The sequence below is a fragment of the Syngnathus typhle genome, linkage group LG1 (genome assembly GCF_033458585.1).
Source record: "Syngnathus typhle isolate RoL2023-S1 ecotype Sweden linkage group LG1, RoL_Styp_1.0, whole genome shotgun sequence".
Taxonomy (NCBI): Eukaryota; Metazoa; Chordata; class Actinopteri; order Syngnathiformes; family Syngnathidae; genus Syngnathus; species Syngnathus typhle.
In genome coordinates this window covers 2,217,231-2,236,720 of record NC_083738.1, presented here as the reverse complement: position 1 = coordinate 2,236,720, position 19,490 = coordinate 2,217,231, and the positions used below count along the sequence as shown (strand labels likewise).

The 19,490-nt window shown below is 43.2% G+C and overlaps 1 protein-coding gene across 3 annotated transcripts in view; it reads right to left on the bottom strand.

Moving 5' to 3' along the window:
* Positions 1-19,490, bottom strand: part of hvcn1 (hydrogen voltage-gated channel 1) — a 63,489-nt gene that overhangs the window by 27,727 nt on the left and 16,272 nt on the right. For 2 of the 3 annotated variants that reach the window (XM_061285678.1, XM_061285668.1), the window contains one exon: positions 9,249-9,353. The exons of the other annotated variant lie outside the window; for it this stretch is intronic. In XM_061285678.1, the coding sequence (XP_061141662.1) occupies positions 9,249-9,353 (105 nt within the window). The remainder of the gene's footprint in view (positions 1-9,248; positions 9,354-19,490) is intronic. 3 annotated transcript variants of the gene reach the window in all.

Sequence of the window (19,490 nt, the reverse complement as noted above, 5' to 3'; positions counted from 1 at the left end):
GATGACACGACTACAAAGTCGATCATCGAACTGTGGCCTAGGGTGTCCTGGTGCTAAGTGTACACATGGACATCCTTATGCTTGAACATGGTGTTCATTATAGAAAATTCGTGTCGAGCACAGAAATCCAATAATAAAAGACCGCTCAGGTTCAGATCGGAGGGGCCGTTTCTCCCAATCACGCCCTTCCAGGTTTCACTGTCATTGCCCACGTGAGCATTGAAGTCACCCAGTAGAACAGGGGTGGCCAATCCGCGGCTCGCGAGCCGCATGCGGCTCTTTGGCTGGTTTCATGCGGCTCTTTTACGTTCATATCAACATTTGTGTTTATTTTTCGTGCGTATTTGCTTCGCTTGAGTTCGATATGGTATTTTGGTCAAACGCGCATGCGCGTGAAGTGAAATCCCGCAAAGGAGGAGGGACAAACCCATTTGAGGAGTGTCAATTTCGCTCAATTTTTTTTTAACAGAGTTAAAGTTGTTTTTTGTTGAACGCTATGGCAAGCCATTCTGTCTAATATGTCGGATGTCATTAGCGCATTTAAAAGCTTCAAATGGTCAGCGCCCCTTCAGCTCACTTCATGCCAATATCGATAAGGACTTTGCAAAAGGGACTGAATTTCGCAAGCACAAGTTTGGACACTTTGAAAAGTCAGGCAGAAAAGTAGGTACAGTTTTTCAAAAAAATTACGAAGCACTCAGAGACTGTCACACTTGCATTGTTTCAACTGGCTTGGAACATTGCACGGGCTAAAAAGCCATACAATGAAGTGGAGTTCGTTAAAAATGCCTCAGTGACGTTATTGAAATCTTGTCTCCTGAAAACGACAAACTAAAACGAATGGTCTGTCCCGCCACACATAGTAAGTGAAAAAACTTATGTTTTTGTTTGTGGAATATGTTGAACTGAGAGTTTGTCTGTGTGAGACAATGCACACAATGTTCATTGTTGAAAATGTGGTCTTTGGTCTGTGGTTTTAGTACTGTAGGAGTCAATTTGTCATTATCATGTTGGTGCGTGACATAATAATGTCACACAATAAATTTGGCTGAGCAGAGGTGTGTGTGTGTGTGTGTGTGTGTGTGTGCGCGCATGTTTGTGTGTGTGTGTGGGGGGGGTGTTCATGTGTGCTCGTGTGTATGATGTGGCTCTTTGCGATGACAGTAAAATATGTGTAGTCTCTGACTGGTTGGCCACCCCTGCAGTAGAACGATGGGTGAACTTTCAACTTACCAAAATGTATGGAGTATGTTTCAGTATTTGCTTTAATTTACTCATGTATTTTATTTTTGTACTTTTAATGGTCACGTAAAGAGCCTCTACAACAGGCATGTCCAAAGTCCGGCCCGCGGGCCAAATCCAGCCCCCGATCAGATTTCATATAGCCCGCAGCTTCGGTCTTATAATGTATTACCGTTTTTTTCCGTGTATAGTGCGCCCCCATGTATAATACGCACCCTAAAAATGGCATGCTGATGCTGGAAAAAAGCCTGTACCCATGTATAATACGCACCCAATTTTTATGAATTTTTTTTATGAAATTTTTATTTTTTTATTTTTTTTTAAGTCCCAACGAGCGTCACACACACAGGCAGGCAATGGGTCCCATTTTTATAGTCTTTGATATGGTCTTAACTAGGCTGGATGTAATTTTTTTTGTTGCCGTTGATTTCTCCGACTGCCATGTAAACGCACCACCGCGCTCCGTGCGCGCACGGGAAAGAGGCGTGCGGACGTGAAAAAGGCGGCTCTGTATGGGAGAGACGTTGAAGAGGAATGAAAACACCCTTGGAAACCAAAACTTGCCCCTCGTCGTGACTCGGAGCCGCAACAAATGTTTCGGATTTGTGTAGGGTACATTGTGACAGACAGCAAACGAGCAGGTGATCGAGCAAGCCTTGTCTGATACGAGAGCATTGCGCTCGTATGGAGCGTGTTTGAAGTGAACAGCAGAGACGAAAGGAACAAGGCAACGTGTTGTGAAATAAAATATGACCGACCTGCAATACGCATTTTGTTATTTGCTGATTGTATTAAACTATCACATTCATTGTCAGTCAAGAAGAGAAGAGGACTATATTGCTGAAGCCTTCGCTGTATCAAATAGATTTTTTTTCTTCCTCCAGAGTCTTATGTTTGACTCATTGACGTCAAATTGGCGCGCAGCTGCCCTATTGCCTAATTCTTCTGTCACTTCAATGACTTTCTTTCGAAATGCTACAGTATAACTTGCTCTCTTATCCATTCTGATGAAACTGCTAATTGAACCGAACTCTCGCTAATTAGTAAATAGCTGACGTGTCTTGCGCATCCGTTCTGCGCAGCTGACCCATAGTGCGCATAGTCATACTGCTTCCGCGCATGCACAGTCATACTGCTTCTGCATGACGTCCGGTCTGCGATGGAGATTAAAAAACAAACAATATTTGACAATAACACACCATCAAGGATTGCACCATCGCATCAAACGATGGGTCGTCAATTATGGATTTTTTTGACTAAGTGTGTTGGGACAGGATGGCTGAATGCGATGCGCGATTGACAACAAACAAGAAGAAAGGTGATTACAAGTTTTATTTCGGGGAGATTTGTCATGTCTCGTCCCCAGTTTTGCTATGTGTCTAGGTTGCCATAGTTTCTGTTCACGTCACCCCTCTCTTCCTGTATCACCTCAATCGATGTAACGTGTTTTGTATTTAAGTCCTGTCTGCCCCTCGCTCACCGTCGGATCATTGCATGTGTTACGGTCATGATGTCTGTTTGGTTTCTGTTCCTGTCTTTGGTAATGTCACCCTGTAATTTTGTTCCACGACTTTGTCGGTCAGTCCTGTTGTTGGTTTTGTTTTCTAAAAAAAAAAAAAATATTAAAAAAAAAAACATTTAAAAATTTTTGTATCCATGTATAATGCGCACCCCAGATTTTAGGACAATAAATTCGTTAAATTTTGCGCACTATACACGGAAAAAAACGGTATTTATTACTTAAAGACTATTTATTATTAGCATCGATGCCAATAAATCGTAGAGCATTATATCGATTAATCGATGTGTATCGATGAATCGTTACACCCCTATTATTTATGGACCGCCTGCACTGTCAAACTGAATATTTTAAAAAAATGAAACTTGAACCTGTAATTCCTCCTATTACCAAAGGGTGGCAGCACCACCCCTCACCGCTCATTTCTGCCATGGCGACTGCAAAGAAAACAGGGACAGTTGACATTGAGGGCCGTCGCTTTCAAGAGAAATGGGAATTACAATACTTCTTCGCTGAAAATCAAGGCAATTGTGTTTGTCTAATTTCTAAAGCGACGGTTGCCTTGTTTAAGGATTTCAACCTAATGAGACACTAGTAGACTAAACATGCTGACACATACGACAAGCTAACAGGAAGTAATAAAGTGAAGCAGCTCCAAGCTGAAATGGCATCACAACAGCAATTCTTCACGCGGGGCTGTGAGTCAAGATTAAATAAAAATTAAATATTACTTAATATTAAATATTACGAAGTGGCCATGTTGATACTGTTGATGTTATAAACCTGTAGACATGACACAAACTATTACTTTCTGAAAGATATTGTAAATGACAAGAGCAAAACTCACTTGTTTTAAGTTTTAAAAATAACAGACAAATTTGCATTACTTATAACTCCTGTCTAAAATGTTCATTAGCCAAAAATAATTTTAAACTCGTAAATGTAAGGTACCGTTTTCGGACAAAAAGTCGCACCGGAGTATAACTCGCACCAGCCATAAAATGCCCAAAAAAGTGAAAAAATAAAACATACCGTTTTTTTCCGTGTATAGTGCGCAAAATTTAACAAATTTATTGTCCTAAAATCTGGGGTGCGCATTATACATGGGTACAAAAAAATTTTAAATTTCTTTTTTTTGATTTTCTTTTTTTTTTTTTTTTTTTTTTTTTAGAAAACAAAACCAACAACAGGACTGACCGACAAAGTTGTGGAACAAAAAGACAGGGTGACATTACCAAAGACAGGAACAGAAAGCAAACAGACATCATGACAGTAACACATGCAATGATCCGACGGTGAGCGAGGGGCAGACAGGACTTAAATACAAAACACGTTACATCGATTGAGGTGACACAGGAAGAGAGGGGCGACGCGAACAGAAACTATGGCAACCTAGACACATAGCAAAACTGGGGATGAGACGTGCCAAATGTCCCTCGAAATGAAAATTGAAATCACCAAGTTTTGGTTTCCAAGGGCGTTTTTATTCCTCTTCAACGTCTCTCCCATACAGAGCCGCCTTTTTCACGTCCGCACGCCTCTTTCCCGTGCGCGCACGGAGCGCGGTGGTGCGTTTATGGGCAGTCAGAGAAATCAGCCAACAAAAAAAATTACATCCAGCCTAGTTAAGACCATACCAAAGACTATAAAAATGGGACCCATTGCCTCCCTGCGTGTGTGACGATCATTGGGACTTTAAAAAAAAAAAAAAATTCATAAAAAAAAATTCATAAAAAAAAATTCATAAAAGTTGGGTGCGTATTATACATGGGTACAGGCTTTTTTCCAGCATCAGCATGCCATTTTTAGGGTGCGTATTATACTATACACGGAAAAAAACGGTATATGTATATAAGTCGCTCTTGAGTATAAGTCGCCCCCCCCACCCAAACTATGAAAAAAAAACGCAATTTATAGTCCGGAAATTACGGTATTACAAACAGTTTGTTCAATGTTATCTGACTCTTCAGATATGAATGAAAGGCAGAATTTGTGTTTTTAGAGTTGTTCACATCTGCCTGAATGGCTTGTATTTGGTTATTTTGTCATTTGAAAAATAAAGACAATTGTAACAATGAAATTTGTTTTATAACAATGTGCATTTGCATGAAATTTTTGTAGTTAAAAAATGTCTAAAAAAACTATTGGCCCCTTCACTTTATTAAATCTGGCCCTCCTTGCAAAAAGTTTGGACACCCCTGCTCTACAATGTCACAATGTTTGTTGTGCAGATTCCATAAACACAGAAAAAGTTGATATTTTGCGCGAGCACATATGCTTGGTGGACTTGTAGGTAAATAGTAAATGGTGGATTTGAAGGGGAATTGAATTGACAAGTACGCATCATCAGTAGTGTTCCTCTAGGTCACTAGTGTCAAACTCAAGGCCCAATAGCCACATTTGGCCCGCCACGTCATTTTATGTGGCCTGCAAAGACAAATTGTGCATCAAATTTGTGTGTCATTACTAGAAATGCAAATTGCCTTCACTTTTAATCATATCTTTGTTTTGTTTTTTGTAATATTTGACAAGTTTTTACTTGTCTGATTTGAAAACGAGTTATTTTTTAATTTGTTTTGAAGCTTTTACTGTACACCGTGTTTTTGCATGCATAATGCACAAAATGTAACTAATTTATTGTCCTAAAATCTGGGGTGCGCATTATGCATGGGTACAACAATTTGTGAAGAAAATCTCCCTCGAAATAAAACTTGAAATCACACCTTTCTTCTTGTTTGTTGTCGATCGCGCATCGCATTCAGCCATCCTGCCCAACACACTTAGTCAGTAAAATTCATAATTGACGACACATCGTTTGATGCGATGGTGCAATCCTTGATGGTGTGTTATTGTCAAATATTGTTTGTTGTTTAATCTCCATCGCAGACCGGATATCATACGGAGGCCGCCATGACAGTATGCGCAGAACGGATGCGCAAGACACGTCAGCTATATAAAGAGCGAGAGTTCAGTTCTCTACCTATTACCGTTTTTTTCCGTGTATAATGCGCAAAATTTAACTAATTTATTGTCCTAAAATCTGGGGTGCGCATTATACATGGGTACAATTTAAAAAAAATAATAATAATTTAATTTTTTTTTTAAGTTTTTTTTTTTTTTTAAGAAAATCATGGTACAACAAAACCAACAACAGGACTGACCGACAAAGTCGTGGAACAAAAAGACATTACCAAAGACAGGAACAGAAACCAAACAGACATCATGACAGTAACAGATGCAATGATCCGACGGTGAGCGAGGGGCAGACAGGACTTAAATACAAAACACGTTACATTGATTGAGGTGACACAGGAAGGGAGGGGCGACAATTTAATTTAAAAAAAATAAAATAAAAAAATTGGGTGCGTATTATACATGGGTACAGGCTTTTTTCCAGCATCAACATGCCATTTTTAGGGTGCGTATTATACATGGGGGCGCATTATACACGGAAAAAAAACGGTAGTTTCAATTCACAGTTTAATTAGCAGTTTCAATCAGCAAATAACAAAATGGGTATTACAGGTAATATTTTATTTCACAACACTTTGCCTTGTTCCTTTCTTCTCTGCTGTTCACTTCAAACACGCTCCATACGAACACAATGCTCTCGTATCAGACGCTTGCTCGATCACCTGCTCGTTTGCTGTCACAATGTACCTTACACAAATCCGAAACATTTCTTTGCTATCGATTTTGCTAGCGCATGCGCAGTGATACTGACCGGCAGAATAACATTCCGGTTGTTCCCAAAGATGATCTTTTTTCTGAAATAATTTTACGTTTACGGACTTAAGAGTCAAAATTTGGGTGCGTATCATACATGGGTACAGGCTTTTTTCCGGCATCGACATGCCATTTTTAGGGTGCGTATTATGCACGGGGGCGTATTTTGCATGGAAGAACACGGTATAATTTGAGGTGCTCATACATTTATTTGGGTTGACAGTCATAATAACCCTCAAAAAGAAGCTATGGCCTGCGAAAAAAAGAGTTTGACACCATTGGTTCAAATCTAGGGTTAGGGTTTCAAAGTAGGGTTTCATACTAGAGTTAGGGTTTCAAAGTAGGGTTCAAAGCTGGGGTTAGGGTTTCAAACGTGGGTTTAAAGCTATGGTTAGGATTTCAAACTAGGGTTTCAAACTAGGGTTAGGGTGTCAAAGCAGGGTTTTATACTAGAGTTAGGGTTTCAAAGTAGGGTTAAAGCTAGGGTTAGGGTTTAAAAGTAGAATTTCGTACTAGGGTTAGGGTTTAAAAATAGGGTTTAAAGCTAGGGTTACTGTTTCAAAGTAGGGTTTCAAGCTAGGATTAGAATTTCAAAGTAGGGTTTAAAGCTCGGGCTAGAGTTTTAAACTACGGTTCATCCTAGAGTTCGAGTTTCAAACTAGGGTTTAAATCACACGTGTCAAATTCAAGGCCCGGGGGCCTGCCAATTCATTTTGTGTGGGCCCCGAAGACAAATTGTGCATCAAATTTGTGTGTCATTACTAAAATTGCAAACAGTCTTCACTTTTATTAATATCTTTTATTTTTTTTTTGACCAGTTTTTACTCGTCTGATTTGAAAACGAGTTATTTGTCAGTTTGTTTTGTAGCTTTTACTGTTTATAATATGAGGCGCTCATACATTGATTTGGGTTGACAGTCATAATGGCCCTCCGAAAGAAGCCCGCGAAAAAAATGAGTTTGACACCCCTGCTCGAGGTCATAGGGTGTTTTAGCCCTCAACACAGAGGCGGCCATCTGCAGGGTGATCAGACCTGAGCTTGCGTCCCAAGACCAATTAGCTATGAAAGTCTCCATGTTGGCAGAGATCTCAGGGTGGCATGGCATGGGCGTCACATTCCCTGAGTCAGCTTCTGTCACCAGAGATCGGACTGCCAAGCCTTTGGCTGCCACCCAACTCTTTTTTGCATATGACCACCTTTCCCATATGTGATGAGCCCATAGGAAGGGACACCCACATTGTCTCTTGGGCCCATTCAGGCCTAATGGGTGCCAGAAGATGCTTGCCATCAAGCACCAGCTCCCGGATTAACCTTTGATAACCCCCTACAAATTATGAATCCTGCGAGGATTCATAATTCTTGACGCTTTGTAGGGGGTTATCTCAATCAAACGCAACATATGTCATTGATATATCGTAAATTTCAGACTATAAGCCGCTACCTTTCTCTCAAATCTAGTCCGGTGTGGCTTATATAAAGTTAGCGTAAACAGACCCCAATGATGGAAGACACTGGAAGGCGTGCGTATGACGCAGCTTTCAAGTTAAAAGCCATTGATCTGGCTGATAAAGAAGGGAACAGAGCGGTTGCACGTAAACTTGGAATAAAAGCCGGTCTGCTGTGTGACGAAGAGGAGAGCACAAGCTCAGGAGTGAATTTGCCTCAGGACGAGAGTGACGATGAAAGCGACAACAAAACAGAGAATGAGAAAGAGTGTTGCGATTACATCTGGCGCTATTCTAATCGGACACTGAGGAGGAAGATTTTGCTGGCTTCAGTGGAAAGGAGGAAGACAAAGACGGCTCTCAGTGATTGTTGGCTAGTATGTTTTTTTTTTACCCGCCTAGTTAGTGCTGTTACTTCCGTGTTTACAACAAAATGTTAATGTTATCAAAACTTTAGCCCAGCTAGTGCTGTTACTTCCGTGTTTACAATGAAATGTTAATGCTATTAAAACTTTAGCCCAGCTAGTGCTGTTACTTCAGTGTTTACAACGAAATGTTAATGTGATTAAAACTTTAAAAAGGCTTTCTGTGTATTGTCTTTCTTTGTAAATAACTCGTGCGCACGTGCGGCTTATAGTCCGGTGCGGCTTATATAAGTATAAAACTAAAAGAAATCACGAAATTTAGCTGGTGCGGCTTATCGTCCGGTGCGGCTTATAGCCCAAAATTTACATTTTCATCAATTTTCTGAATCATTTCTCCTCATGAGTGTCGCAAGCACACTGAAGACTATCCCAGTTGACTTTGGGCAGTAGGCGGGGGACATTCTGAGTTGGTTGCCAGCCAATCACAGGGTACACGGAGACAAACAACCATTCGCACTCAAACATATACTTTTGGGCAATTTGGAGTGCTCAATCGGCCTACGATGCCGTTTTTTGGAATGTGAGAGGAAACTGGAGGACCCGGAGGAAACCCACGCAGGCACGGGAAAAACATGCAAAATTCACACAGGAAGGCAGGAGCCGGAATCACGCCCAGCACTTCTGAATTGACTGAGTTGACATGTTAACCAGTGCTCCACCGTGCTGCCCTGTCAGTGATATATACATTGTATATAACATTGTACAACAAATCTGCCATTAAAAAAAAAATATGACATTATTGGTCTCATTAGCTTCGCAGGTGAGCTTGAGCATATCACAGTTTACTTTGAAGCAGCCAATTGCAGGGCATAAGATGTTTGTGAACAAACCATATCTTCACCGGATCAAATAAATATTTTTCATCATCAGTCAGACAAAAGAAGTCTCACCTCAGATGCAACATGGCCATGTTCCAACTGGATAATGGTTAAATCTATAAGCAGCTCTGCCAGTACAAAAATTGCATCCAGGACAACTAAACACACCACCAGAATCTGTTGATGAAGTAAAATATAAAGTAAGTAAAATAATCATTAATATTTGAAATATATTTCTCATTCATGAATTTCTCATTCATAAACAAAGCCATTTTATAGGGTGTTCATTTATCCTAAATAATACACTGTACAGCACAGAAATAAAGCAAGGCTTTTGTTGTCTGTTTTACAAGTTTAGCGTAAATCGAGTTGAATACCTACCTTTTATGAGGAAAACGAGATTACATCACCAGCATTCTATTTAAGGTTTTTATTATCAAATAAATAGTTGTCCAAGTATTTGTTCACAAAGTATTTGTTAAACAGCCCCAGACAGCGGGTGCAAGAGTGTCTTGACGTATTATTAATTCAAGAAAGCCCTCACCCCACCACAATAACTAGTGGCATCTTGATAAGCGACATCTCCGACCACCTGATGTATTACTATTATTATAATTGTTATTATTATTATTATTGTTATCTGCCATTCTTCTACATCTGTGGAAAAAACAATTGTAACAAAAAACAAAGGCAGAAACTCACAAGAATTATAAATGAAAAAAGACTCAAAGATTTATAACAAGAAATGCTGAAACAACAATGGGATGTTTGTAATGAAACAGATGTAAAGAGAGCATATGAATGTTTTCTGAAAACATAAACACTGATAAACACTGCCCTCCGCTCCATGAGCCATCAACTAATCGTGGTGGAGGGGTTTGCGTGTCCTAATGATCATAGGAGCCAAGTTGTCTGGGGATTTATGCCCCTGGCAGGGTCACCCATGGCAAAAGGGTCCTAGGTGAGGGGCCAGACAAAGCACAGTTCAAATATCCCTTATGATAATCAAGAAAAACGGACTCAGTTTTCCCTTGCCCGGACGCAGGTCACCGGGGCCCTCCTCTGGAGCCAGACTGGACCCAGGGCTCAAAGGTGGCCGGGCCTTCACCAATGGGGGCTGGTCGGGCACAGCCTGAAAAGGCGTGGGTCTCCCTTCTCATGGGCTTACCACCTATGGGAGGGGCCAAAGGGTCGGATGCTGAGTGAACTGGGCAGCGGCCAAAGGTCGGGACCTTGGCAGTCAGATCCCTGGCTACAGAAGCTGGATCAAGGGAAGTGGAATGTCATCTCTCAGGCAAGAAAGGAGCCCAAGTTGGTGTGTGAGGCAGAAAAGTTCAGACTAGACAGGCGGACTTTGGCAGGCCTGCAAGAGTCTTTTATAGCTGCTTACATCTGTAGTTAGGGCCCATGCAGTGACCACTGTTATTTCCCTGTTTTTGTAGGATTTCTTTTTCTAATCTTTCTCTGCAAATGACCGCATTTTGACATGTTAAACAGGTACAAAAACTCACCAAATGTTGCACACTCATTGGGCTGAGTGGAAAAAAGGGATATGTTGACGTTGTCATAAACAATGAAAACAATATGGCTTTGTAGAACTACTTAGAGTGGAAAAATAAAACCAATTCCCAATCTATATGACCGAGAACTATGAGAATTGGCAGGCATGTGTAGCACCCCGAGACATACAAAAAAAGTCCATGCCATCCATTGTTCTAAAAAGAATTTTTTAATGTTCAATTTTGGCCCATTTTTGCAGATTAGTGGTCATAGTTTTGTACTCTTGTACTAGAGGAATATTCCCAAATGTGTAAAATATGGACAAGAACATCAGGTTAGGTTACTACAGTTTTTATTGATACAGGGCATCATCTACAGTAATAGCCATGCTCTTTGCTGAAAAGTCATAAAATTCTACATAGAGCATGACCAACGTCGTGAGATGGTTATGACAAATTTCCGGTTGGATTTGTTCAACAGGCTCGGTGCAGTCCATTAAATTATTAAAAATGAGATCTCTTGCCACCACTAGGTGACACTATATATTAGAGAAGATTATTAGCTAGATGTCTTCAGGTAGTGACAATTTACATAGATGTGAAGCTTTTTATTTTTTGGATCATGTTCAGGGCAGTTAAGATGTTCCTATTGTCTGTTAAAGAAATTATAGAAACACAAAATATGATGCCCCGCCCCATCATATTACTTACATATTACTCATACTATACTTAGTACCGTTTTTTTCCGTGTATAATGCGCAAAATTTAACTAATTTATTGTCCTAAAATCTGGGGTGCGCATTATACATGGTACTGAGTGGCCTAGTGGTAGAGTGTCCGCCCTGAGACTGGAAGGTTGTGGGTTCAAACCACGGCCGGTCATACCAAAGACTGCAAAAATGGGACCCATTACCTCCCTGCTTGGCACTCAGCATTAAGGGTTGCAATTGGGGGGTTAGATCACCAACTGATTCCCAAGCGCGGCATCGCTGCTGCTCACTGCTCCCCTCTCCCCCAGGGGATGGATTAAAATCACATGGGGATGGGTTAAATGCAGAGGAAAAATTTCACCACACCCAGATGTGTGTATGACGATCATTGGGACTTTAACTTTAATACGCACCCTAAAAATGGCATGTCGATGCTGGAAAAAAGCTTTAATTGGGACTTTAACTTTAACTTTAACTACAGCAGAATCCGGAATGTTGACAGTCAACCAAGTCTCCGTGAACACGAGCACACAGCAGTCCCGCACTGTCCGGTTTGCAGATCACAGCAAGCGAATGTAATCCATTTTGTTGTCCAGCGATCAAACATTCGCCAGAAGAATGGAGGGCACGGCCGGGCGAGCAGGGTTGGCCGCCAGCCTGGCCCGGACGCCCCCGCGTTTGCCCCTCTTCAGCCTCGCGATTGTTTACACTTTGCTGAGGCTCATGGGAGCTTGCGAGCTGAGGGTCATGTTTTTTTGCGGATGGCTAATGCTATAACGATAGCTGCTATACGCGCGAGGCTATTTCATGTCAAAATAGGCTGCTCTGTTAATGTTTCGAGTAAATCTACGGATCGATATGGAAGGGAAACATAGGTAAGTAGTACCAATGCGTTAGATCGAACTTTAGTCAGTTCTGATCCTTTTATAGGAGCTCGTTTGAGAGACGCGATTGTTTACACTTTGCTGACGCTCATGGGAGATTGCGAGCTGAGGCTCATAGGAAATTGCTGATGGCTAATGCTATAACGATAGCTGCTATACGCGCGAGGCTATTTCATGTCAAAAGAGGCCGCTCTGTTCATGTTTCGAGTAAATCTACGGATCGATATGGAAGGGAAACATAGGTAAGTAGTACCAATGCGTTAGATCGAACTTTAGTCAGTTCTGATCATTTTATAGGAGCTCGTTTGAGAGACGCGATTGTTTGTTTACACTTTGCTGAGGCTCATGGGAGATTGCGAGCTCAGGGTCATTGGTTTTTGCGGATGGCTAATGCTATAACGATAGCTGCTTTACGCGCGAGGCAATTTCATGTCAAAATAGGCCGCTCTGTTCATGTTTCGAGTAATTCTACGGATCGATATGGAAGGGAAACATAGGTAAGTAGTACCAATGCGTTAGATCAAACTTTGGTCAGTTCTGATCATTTTATAGGAGCTCGTTTGAGAGACGCGATTGTTTACACTTTGCTGAGGCTCATCGGAGATTGCGAGCTGAGGCTCATAGGAAATTAGGAAATTGCGGATGGCTAATGCTATAACGATAGCTGCTATACGCGCGAGGCTATTTCATGTCAAAATAGGCCGCTCTGTTAATGTTTCGAGTAATTCTACGGATCGATATGGAAGGTAAACATAGGTAAGTAGTACCAATGCGTTAGATCGAACTTTAGTCAGTTCTGATCATTTTATAGGAGCTCGTTTGAGAGACGCGATTGTTTGTTTACACTTTGCTGAGGCTCATGCTAGATTGCGAGCTCAGGGTCATTGGTTTTTGCGGATGGCTAATGCTATAACGATAGCTGCTATACGCGCGAGGCTATTTCATGTAAAAATAGGCTGCTCTGTTAATGTTTCGAGTAATTCTACGGATCGATATGGAAGGGAAACATAGGTAAGTAGTACCAATGCGTTAGATTGAACTTTAGTCAGTTCCAATCATTTTATAGGAGATTGTTTGAGAAACGCGATTGTTTACAGAGGGCTCGTTGGTTATTGGCTAGTGGGTGCATACCGCAACCCTAGTCAACCTCAGTTTGTTGCAGTAAAGCTTCTATTTTATGCGCCTTATAGGCCGGTGCGCCTTATATATGGACAAAGTTTTAAAATGGGCTGTTCATTGAAGGTGCGCCTTATACCCCGGTGCGCCTTATAGGGCGGAAAATACGGTACATGGATACAGGCTTTTTTCCAGCATCAACATGCCATTTTTAGGGTGCGTATTATACATGGGGGTGCATTATACGCGGAAAAAAACGGTATTAAAAAAAAAATCCCAGTTGTTGTCTCAGGTCTTTAGACAGTACAAGACAACTTTGAAATCAGGGACCAAAAATAAACAAAGAAGTTAGCAGTGGGATGGTGACATCTGATGCACATGAACAGACCGGGGTGCTAGTACAAGCCAAACACTTTTGCTTCTTCCAGTATCTAGAGATAAAGATGTCAAACTAGACATACCCTCTACAGCAGGGGTGTCCAAACTTTTTGCAAAGCAGGCCAATTTTAGTTAGAAGAAAATGTATAGGGGCCGACCATTCGCACCGACATTCCTCGAACCATTACCATTGTAAATGAACTTGTAAATATGTAACTACTACCGTAATTTTCGGACTATAAGTCGCTCCGGAGTATAAGTCGCACCAGCCATAAAATGCCCAAAAATGTAAAAAAAAAAAAAAACATATATAAGTCGCTCCGGAGTATAAGTCGCATTTTGAGGGGCAATTTATTCGACAAAATCCAACACCAAGAACGGACATGAATGAGCAACAACAGGCTAAACGATACGGTATGCTAACGTGACAAACACAAACGAGGAGCTGAGAACGGGCCACAAATAACATAAATAACACGTTTATAAAACCATCTGTGTCACTCCAATTCATTAAATCCATCGATCGTCCTTTGTCAACAATGCCGTGTGCCGCGCCGCAGTTCAATTTATTCCACAGGCCCATACAACGATTTATAAACTATATTTTAAATAACTATCACATAAACAAAAATATTATCAATTCATTTGTGCCACTCCAAATCATTAAATCCATTGATCAAATTTCTCGTCCTTTATGTCATCCTGGTGACAGAGGACATGTCCAGAGGATATGGCGCTTTAAAGTGTTAATTACTTTATTTGATTTTTTCTCTCTATTTTTCATGTTTTGAATATGTTCAAGATAAAGATATCAAAGCATGTGAAGTGATCAACTATACTAAAAATAACATGTGAAGTGGTCAACTATACTTGTAAGTAAGTGATGTGATATTGATCAAGTAAAAATTTGTGAAAAAAATCATATATGTCGCTCCTGAGTATAAGTCGCCCCCCCCACCCAACTATGAAAAAAACGCGACTTATAGTCCGAAAATTACGGTATATCCTTTGCTTTCTGCAGATAGGTTGACATTGCAAATGAGAATCTGTTGTCAATTCCACGACCAGAAAAGATAACATTAAAATAATAATAAATTAAGTACAAATGAACAATTTTATGAAAGTTGAATGAATTTTTTTATTAGATGTATTAAGTTTGTTTTATTATTGTTATTGCAGGGCTCGAAACTAACGATTGCCCGATTGCCCGGGGCAAGTAGCGATGGCAGACGGGCAAGTAGAATTTTTCCTCACTTGCCCGAACTTGCCCTGCCATAATACCATGTTTTCAAGCTGTAAAAAGACGATTTTGTGCATAATTTCTCGCAACTTCTGCCGCTTCTGGTCCGACATTTTGTTTTCTAGGGAGCGGTTAGTTTCTCGTGTAAGTCTGCAATACATTGATAACGGCAAAGCGCTTCGTAATTAAATGCATGCTCCCTCACTCGTCCCTGGCTCTTCTGCGCCTGCGCACCAGCAGAGCTTGTTTCCGGTTGAGGGAGGGAGGAGGGGCAGAGGGCCAGGAGGGCAGAATACATGGAAAGGCAGAGGGCCAGGAGGGACTGAATGAATTTTGGTACTACAGTAGACTAGTGTGGTTTAATTGCATCAAAAGTTCTACACTGTATTAAAACAGGCTGCAGGCACAATATGATGGAATAAAAACATATGAAGGCAAAACTTATAGTGTTGTCTTTTTTATTGCAAAAATGTGTCGGGCAAGTAAAAATCCACTCCAAAAAAATTCGGGCAAGTAAAATTTTGTTTCGGGCAAGTAAAATTTTCTCCAACTTGCCCGAGGGCAACTTGGGCAAAAAATAAGCTTCGAGCCCTGTATTGTTGTATTAATAAGAAGGGTGATATTGGTGTTTGTGACGGCAGTAAACCGGCCAGGTTGCATCATGTCAGATTTTTAATCCAAATTAAATCATTCTTTGAACACACAAATGCACTGTTTCTAGAAACACAGTCATTCAAATTTTGGGATCTGGTAGAATTAAAAACTGCTAAATTTTTGTTTAAAGCACGTCAAAATTCACTCACTAAAACCGCTATCATTAAACCATTACTTAAGCGACCAAATCTTGACCCGGACTGTCAGTAATTATAGGCCAGTTTCAAACCTCCCATTCGTAGCAAAACTTCTTGAAAAAGTAGTAGCGCAGCAGCTTATTGATTACATGGTCGCCAATAATCGATATGACACTTTTCAGTCTGGTTTTAGAGCTAATCATTCCACTGAGACAGCACTTGCTAAAGTGACTAACGATCTCCTCATAGGTATGGATTCAAACACTTCGTCTGTACTGTTACTACTCGATCTTAGTGCTGCCTTCAACACTGTAGACTTCGATATTTTATTAGGGCGTCTTCAAAGTTGTGTTGGTATTTCAGGGTCAGCACTAGGCTGGTTCCATTCTTATCTATCAAACAGGACGCACCGAGTGTTCCATGGCAATGCGTCCTCGGAGCTCTATAATGTTACGTGTACTTACATAATACGTAAAAATAATATTAGTTTTCAATGCTATGCGGATGACACCCAATTATATATGCCGTTATCGATGACAGATCCGCGGGATTGTTGTAATCTTGAGGCGTGCCTTGCGGAGATCAAGCAATGGATGTCTCTCAACTTCCTTCGTCTTAACCCAGATAAAACTGAGATGTTGATAATTGGTCCAACTCGTTATCAACACTTATTCAAGGAAACCGCTATAACTATAGATAACCGTACTATCACTCAAAGCGATACTGTAACTAATCTATATAATATTATATGTAATATTTGACCAAACTCTCTCCTTTCAAAAACACATTAAGAATATAACCAGAATTGCATTTTTTCACTTTCGTAATATTGCAAAGATTCAACTCGACCGGTGATGCGGAAACTATTATACATGCGTTCGTCACGTCGCACCTGGACTACTGTAATGTACTATTTTCGGGTCTTCCTAAGTCCCGCATCAAAAGTCTACAGTTAGTACAAAATGCTGCTGCAAGGCTGCTCTCTCGGGCAAGAAAATTTGATCACATCACCCCGATACTAGCCAACTTACATTGGCTCCCGGTCCATTTAAGATGTTGTCACGGTGCGGAGTGGAGAAATGGAGCAGGGCGACCAAGTGCAGCTTGGACCAGGGTTTATTGCAACAAACTCAAAAGACTAGGCAAACTGACGTGACTAACCAACAGACTAACAAGACTAACAGACTAAATTGTGAAATAAAAGACAGGAACAAAACCAACCGTGACCGTGAGACATGCATTGTCCACATCTTACGCGCACAATGCTCCGACCGCGAGTGACACTCAGAACTTAAATACAACACAGGTAACGAGAGGCAGGTGCGTGTGATTACTCTAAACAAGGGCACACAGGAAGGGAGGGGCGAGCACACGGACACAGAAACGATGACACATAACCAAAACTGGGGACGAGGCATGACAGAACCCCCCCCACAAGGGACGGCTCCCGACGTCCCAAAAATCCAATCCCTCACGACGGCACGCGGGGGGGCGGGGGGGCAGAGAGCCGCACTCGGGGGGCGACGACTAGGGGCAGAGAGCCGCACTCGGGGGGCGGCGACTAGGGGCAGAGAGCCGCACTCGGGCGGCGGCGACTAGGGGCAGAGAGCCGCACTCGGGCGGCGGCGACTAGGGGCAGAGAGCCGCACTCGGGGGGCGGCGACTAGGGGCAGAGAGCCGCACTCGGGGGGCGGCGACTAGGGGCAGAGAGCCGCACTCGGGGGGCGGCGACTAGGGGCAGAGAGCCGCACTCGGGGGGCGGCGACTAGGGGCAGAGAGCCGCAATCGGCGGGCGGCAACTAGGGCAAACGGAGCCGCAATCGGCGGACACCCGGGGAAACAGAGCCGCAATCGGCGGACACCCGGGGAAACAGAGCCGCAATCGGCGGACACCCGGGGAAACAGAGCCGCAATCGGCGGACACCAGGGGAAACAGAGCCGCAATCAGCGGACACCCGGGGAAACAGAGCCGCAATCGGCGGACACCCGGGGAAACAGAGCCGCAATCGGCGGACACCCGGGGAAACAGAGCCGCAATCGGCGGACACCCGGGGAAACAAAACCGCTATCGGCGGACACCCGGGGAAACAAAACCGCAATCGGCGGACGCCCGGGGAAACAGAGCCGCAATCGGCGGACACCCGGGGAAACAGAGCCGCAATCGGCGGACACCCGGGGAAACAAAACCGCTATCGGCGGACACCCGGGGAAACAAAGCCGCAATCGGCGGACACCCGGGAAAACAGATCCGCAATCGGCGGCAACTCGGGGAAACAAATCCGCAATCGGCGGGATTCGGGGAGGCGGAGTTGTGCGCAGCGGTACGAGTCAAGCATGTTGCCTTTCGTAGATGTCGGGTGATGATCGCAGGTTCGGGCGCTGCTGGCACAAAGGCCAACGGCGGCCGTGGGTCCAGCGTCGCTGGAGCAAAGTCCGATGGCAGCCGTCGAGCCGATGGCGCCGGGAGGAACCCTGACGGCGGCCGCGGATCCGGCGTCGCTGGAGCGAAGTCCGACGGCTTGCCGCGAGTCTGGCGTCGCAGATGGGCGAAGTCCGATGGCAACGGCGGAGCCGGTCGCACCGGGAGGAACTCTGATGGCGGCCGCGAAGCCCATGGCGCTGGAACCTGCTCGAACGACGGGCGTGGATTGCAGGTCGCGGACGGGAGCTGATCCTAGAAGGTCCAAGCGCTGGTCGCTGTGATGGTCGGAGCATTCTGTCACGGTGCGGAGTGGAGAAATGGAGCAGGGCGATCAAGTGCAGCTTGGACCAGGGTTTATTGCAACAAACTCAAAAGACTAGGCAAACTGACGTGACTAACCAACAGACTAACAAGACTAACAGACTAAATTGTGAAATAAAAGACAGGAACAAAACCAACCGTGACCGTGAGACATGCATTGTCCACATCTTACGCGCACAATGCTCCGACCGCGAGTGACACTCAAACAGAACTTAAATACAACACAGGTAACGAGAGGCAGGTGCGTGTGATTACTCTAAACAAGGGCACACAGGAAGGGAGGGGCGAGCACACGGACACAGAAACGATGACACATAACCAAAACTGGGGACGAGGCATGACAGATGTGACTTCAAGGTTCTTCTATTAACCTATAAATCACTGTATGGCTTAGCGCCTTCATATCTCGTCGACCTAGTTGTTCCTTATGTTCCGTCTCGTAACCTTCGTTCGCAAAACGCTACCCTTTTAGCGACACCGAGGGCCAAGAAAATGTCTGCAGGCTCTAGAGCATTTTCTATTTGGGCTCCAGAGCTTTGGAATGCCCTACCAATGGACTGCTACCTCAGTAGAAACATTTAAGACACGTTTAAAGACACATTTCTATGACATGGCCTTTAACTAACCTGTAGTGGCCGATTCGGCTGGAGTTTGTTTTCTCTCCCTCTCCACCCCCTCCCTCCCCCCTCCCCGGCCAGGGAGGTGGTTAGGTGGCACCCATGCTGACAGTGGCTATCTGGATTCTCGTGGGCCAATTCAGGATGGGGGAACTGCAGCTCAACCTCCTCGAAGACACTGCCAGGACAATTGAGGGCTCCTTCGGCAGCCCTTCGCTCTGACATGGACATCCACTTTTTATTTCATTGATTTTCACATTGTATCATTTGTGCCCTCTCTGTATCCATTTCAACCTGGTGATCCTGAAAGGGGGATCCTTCCATCTGTCGTCCCTT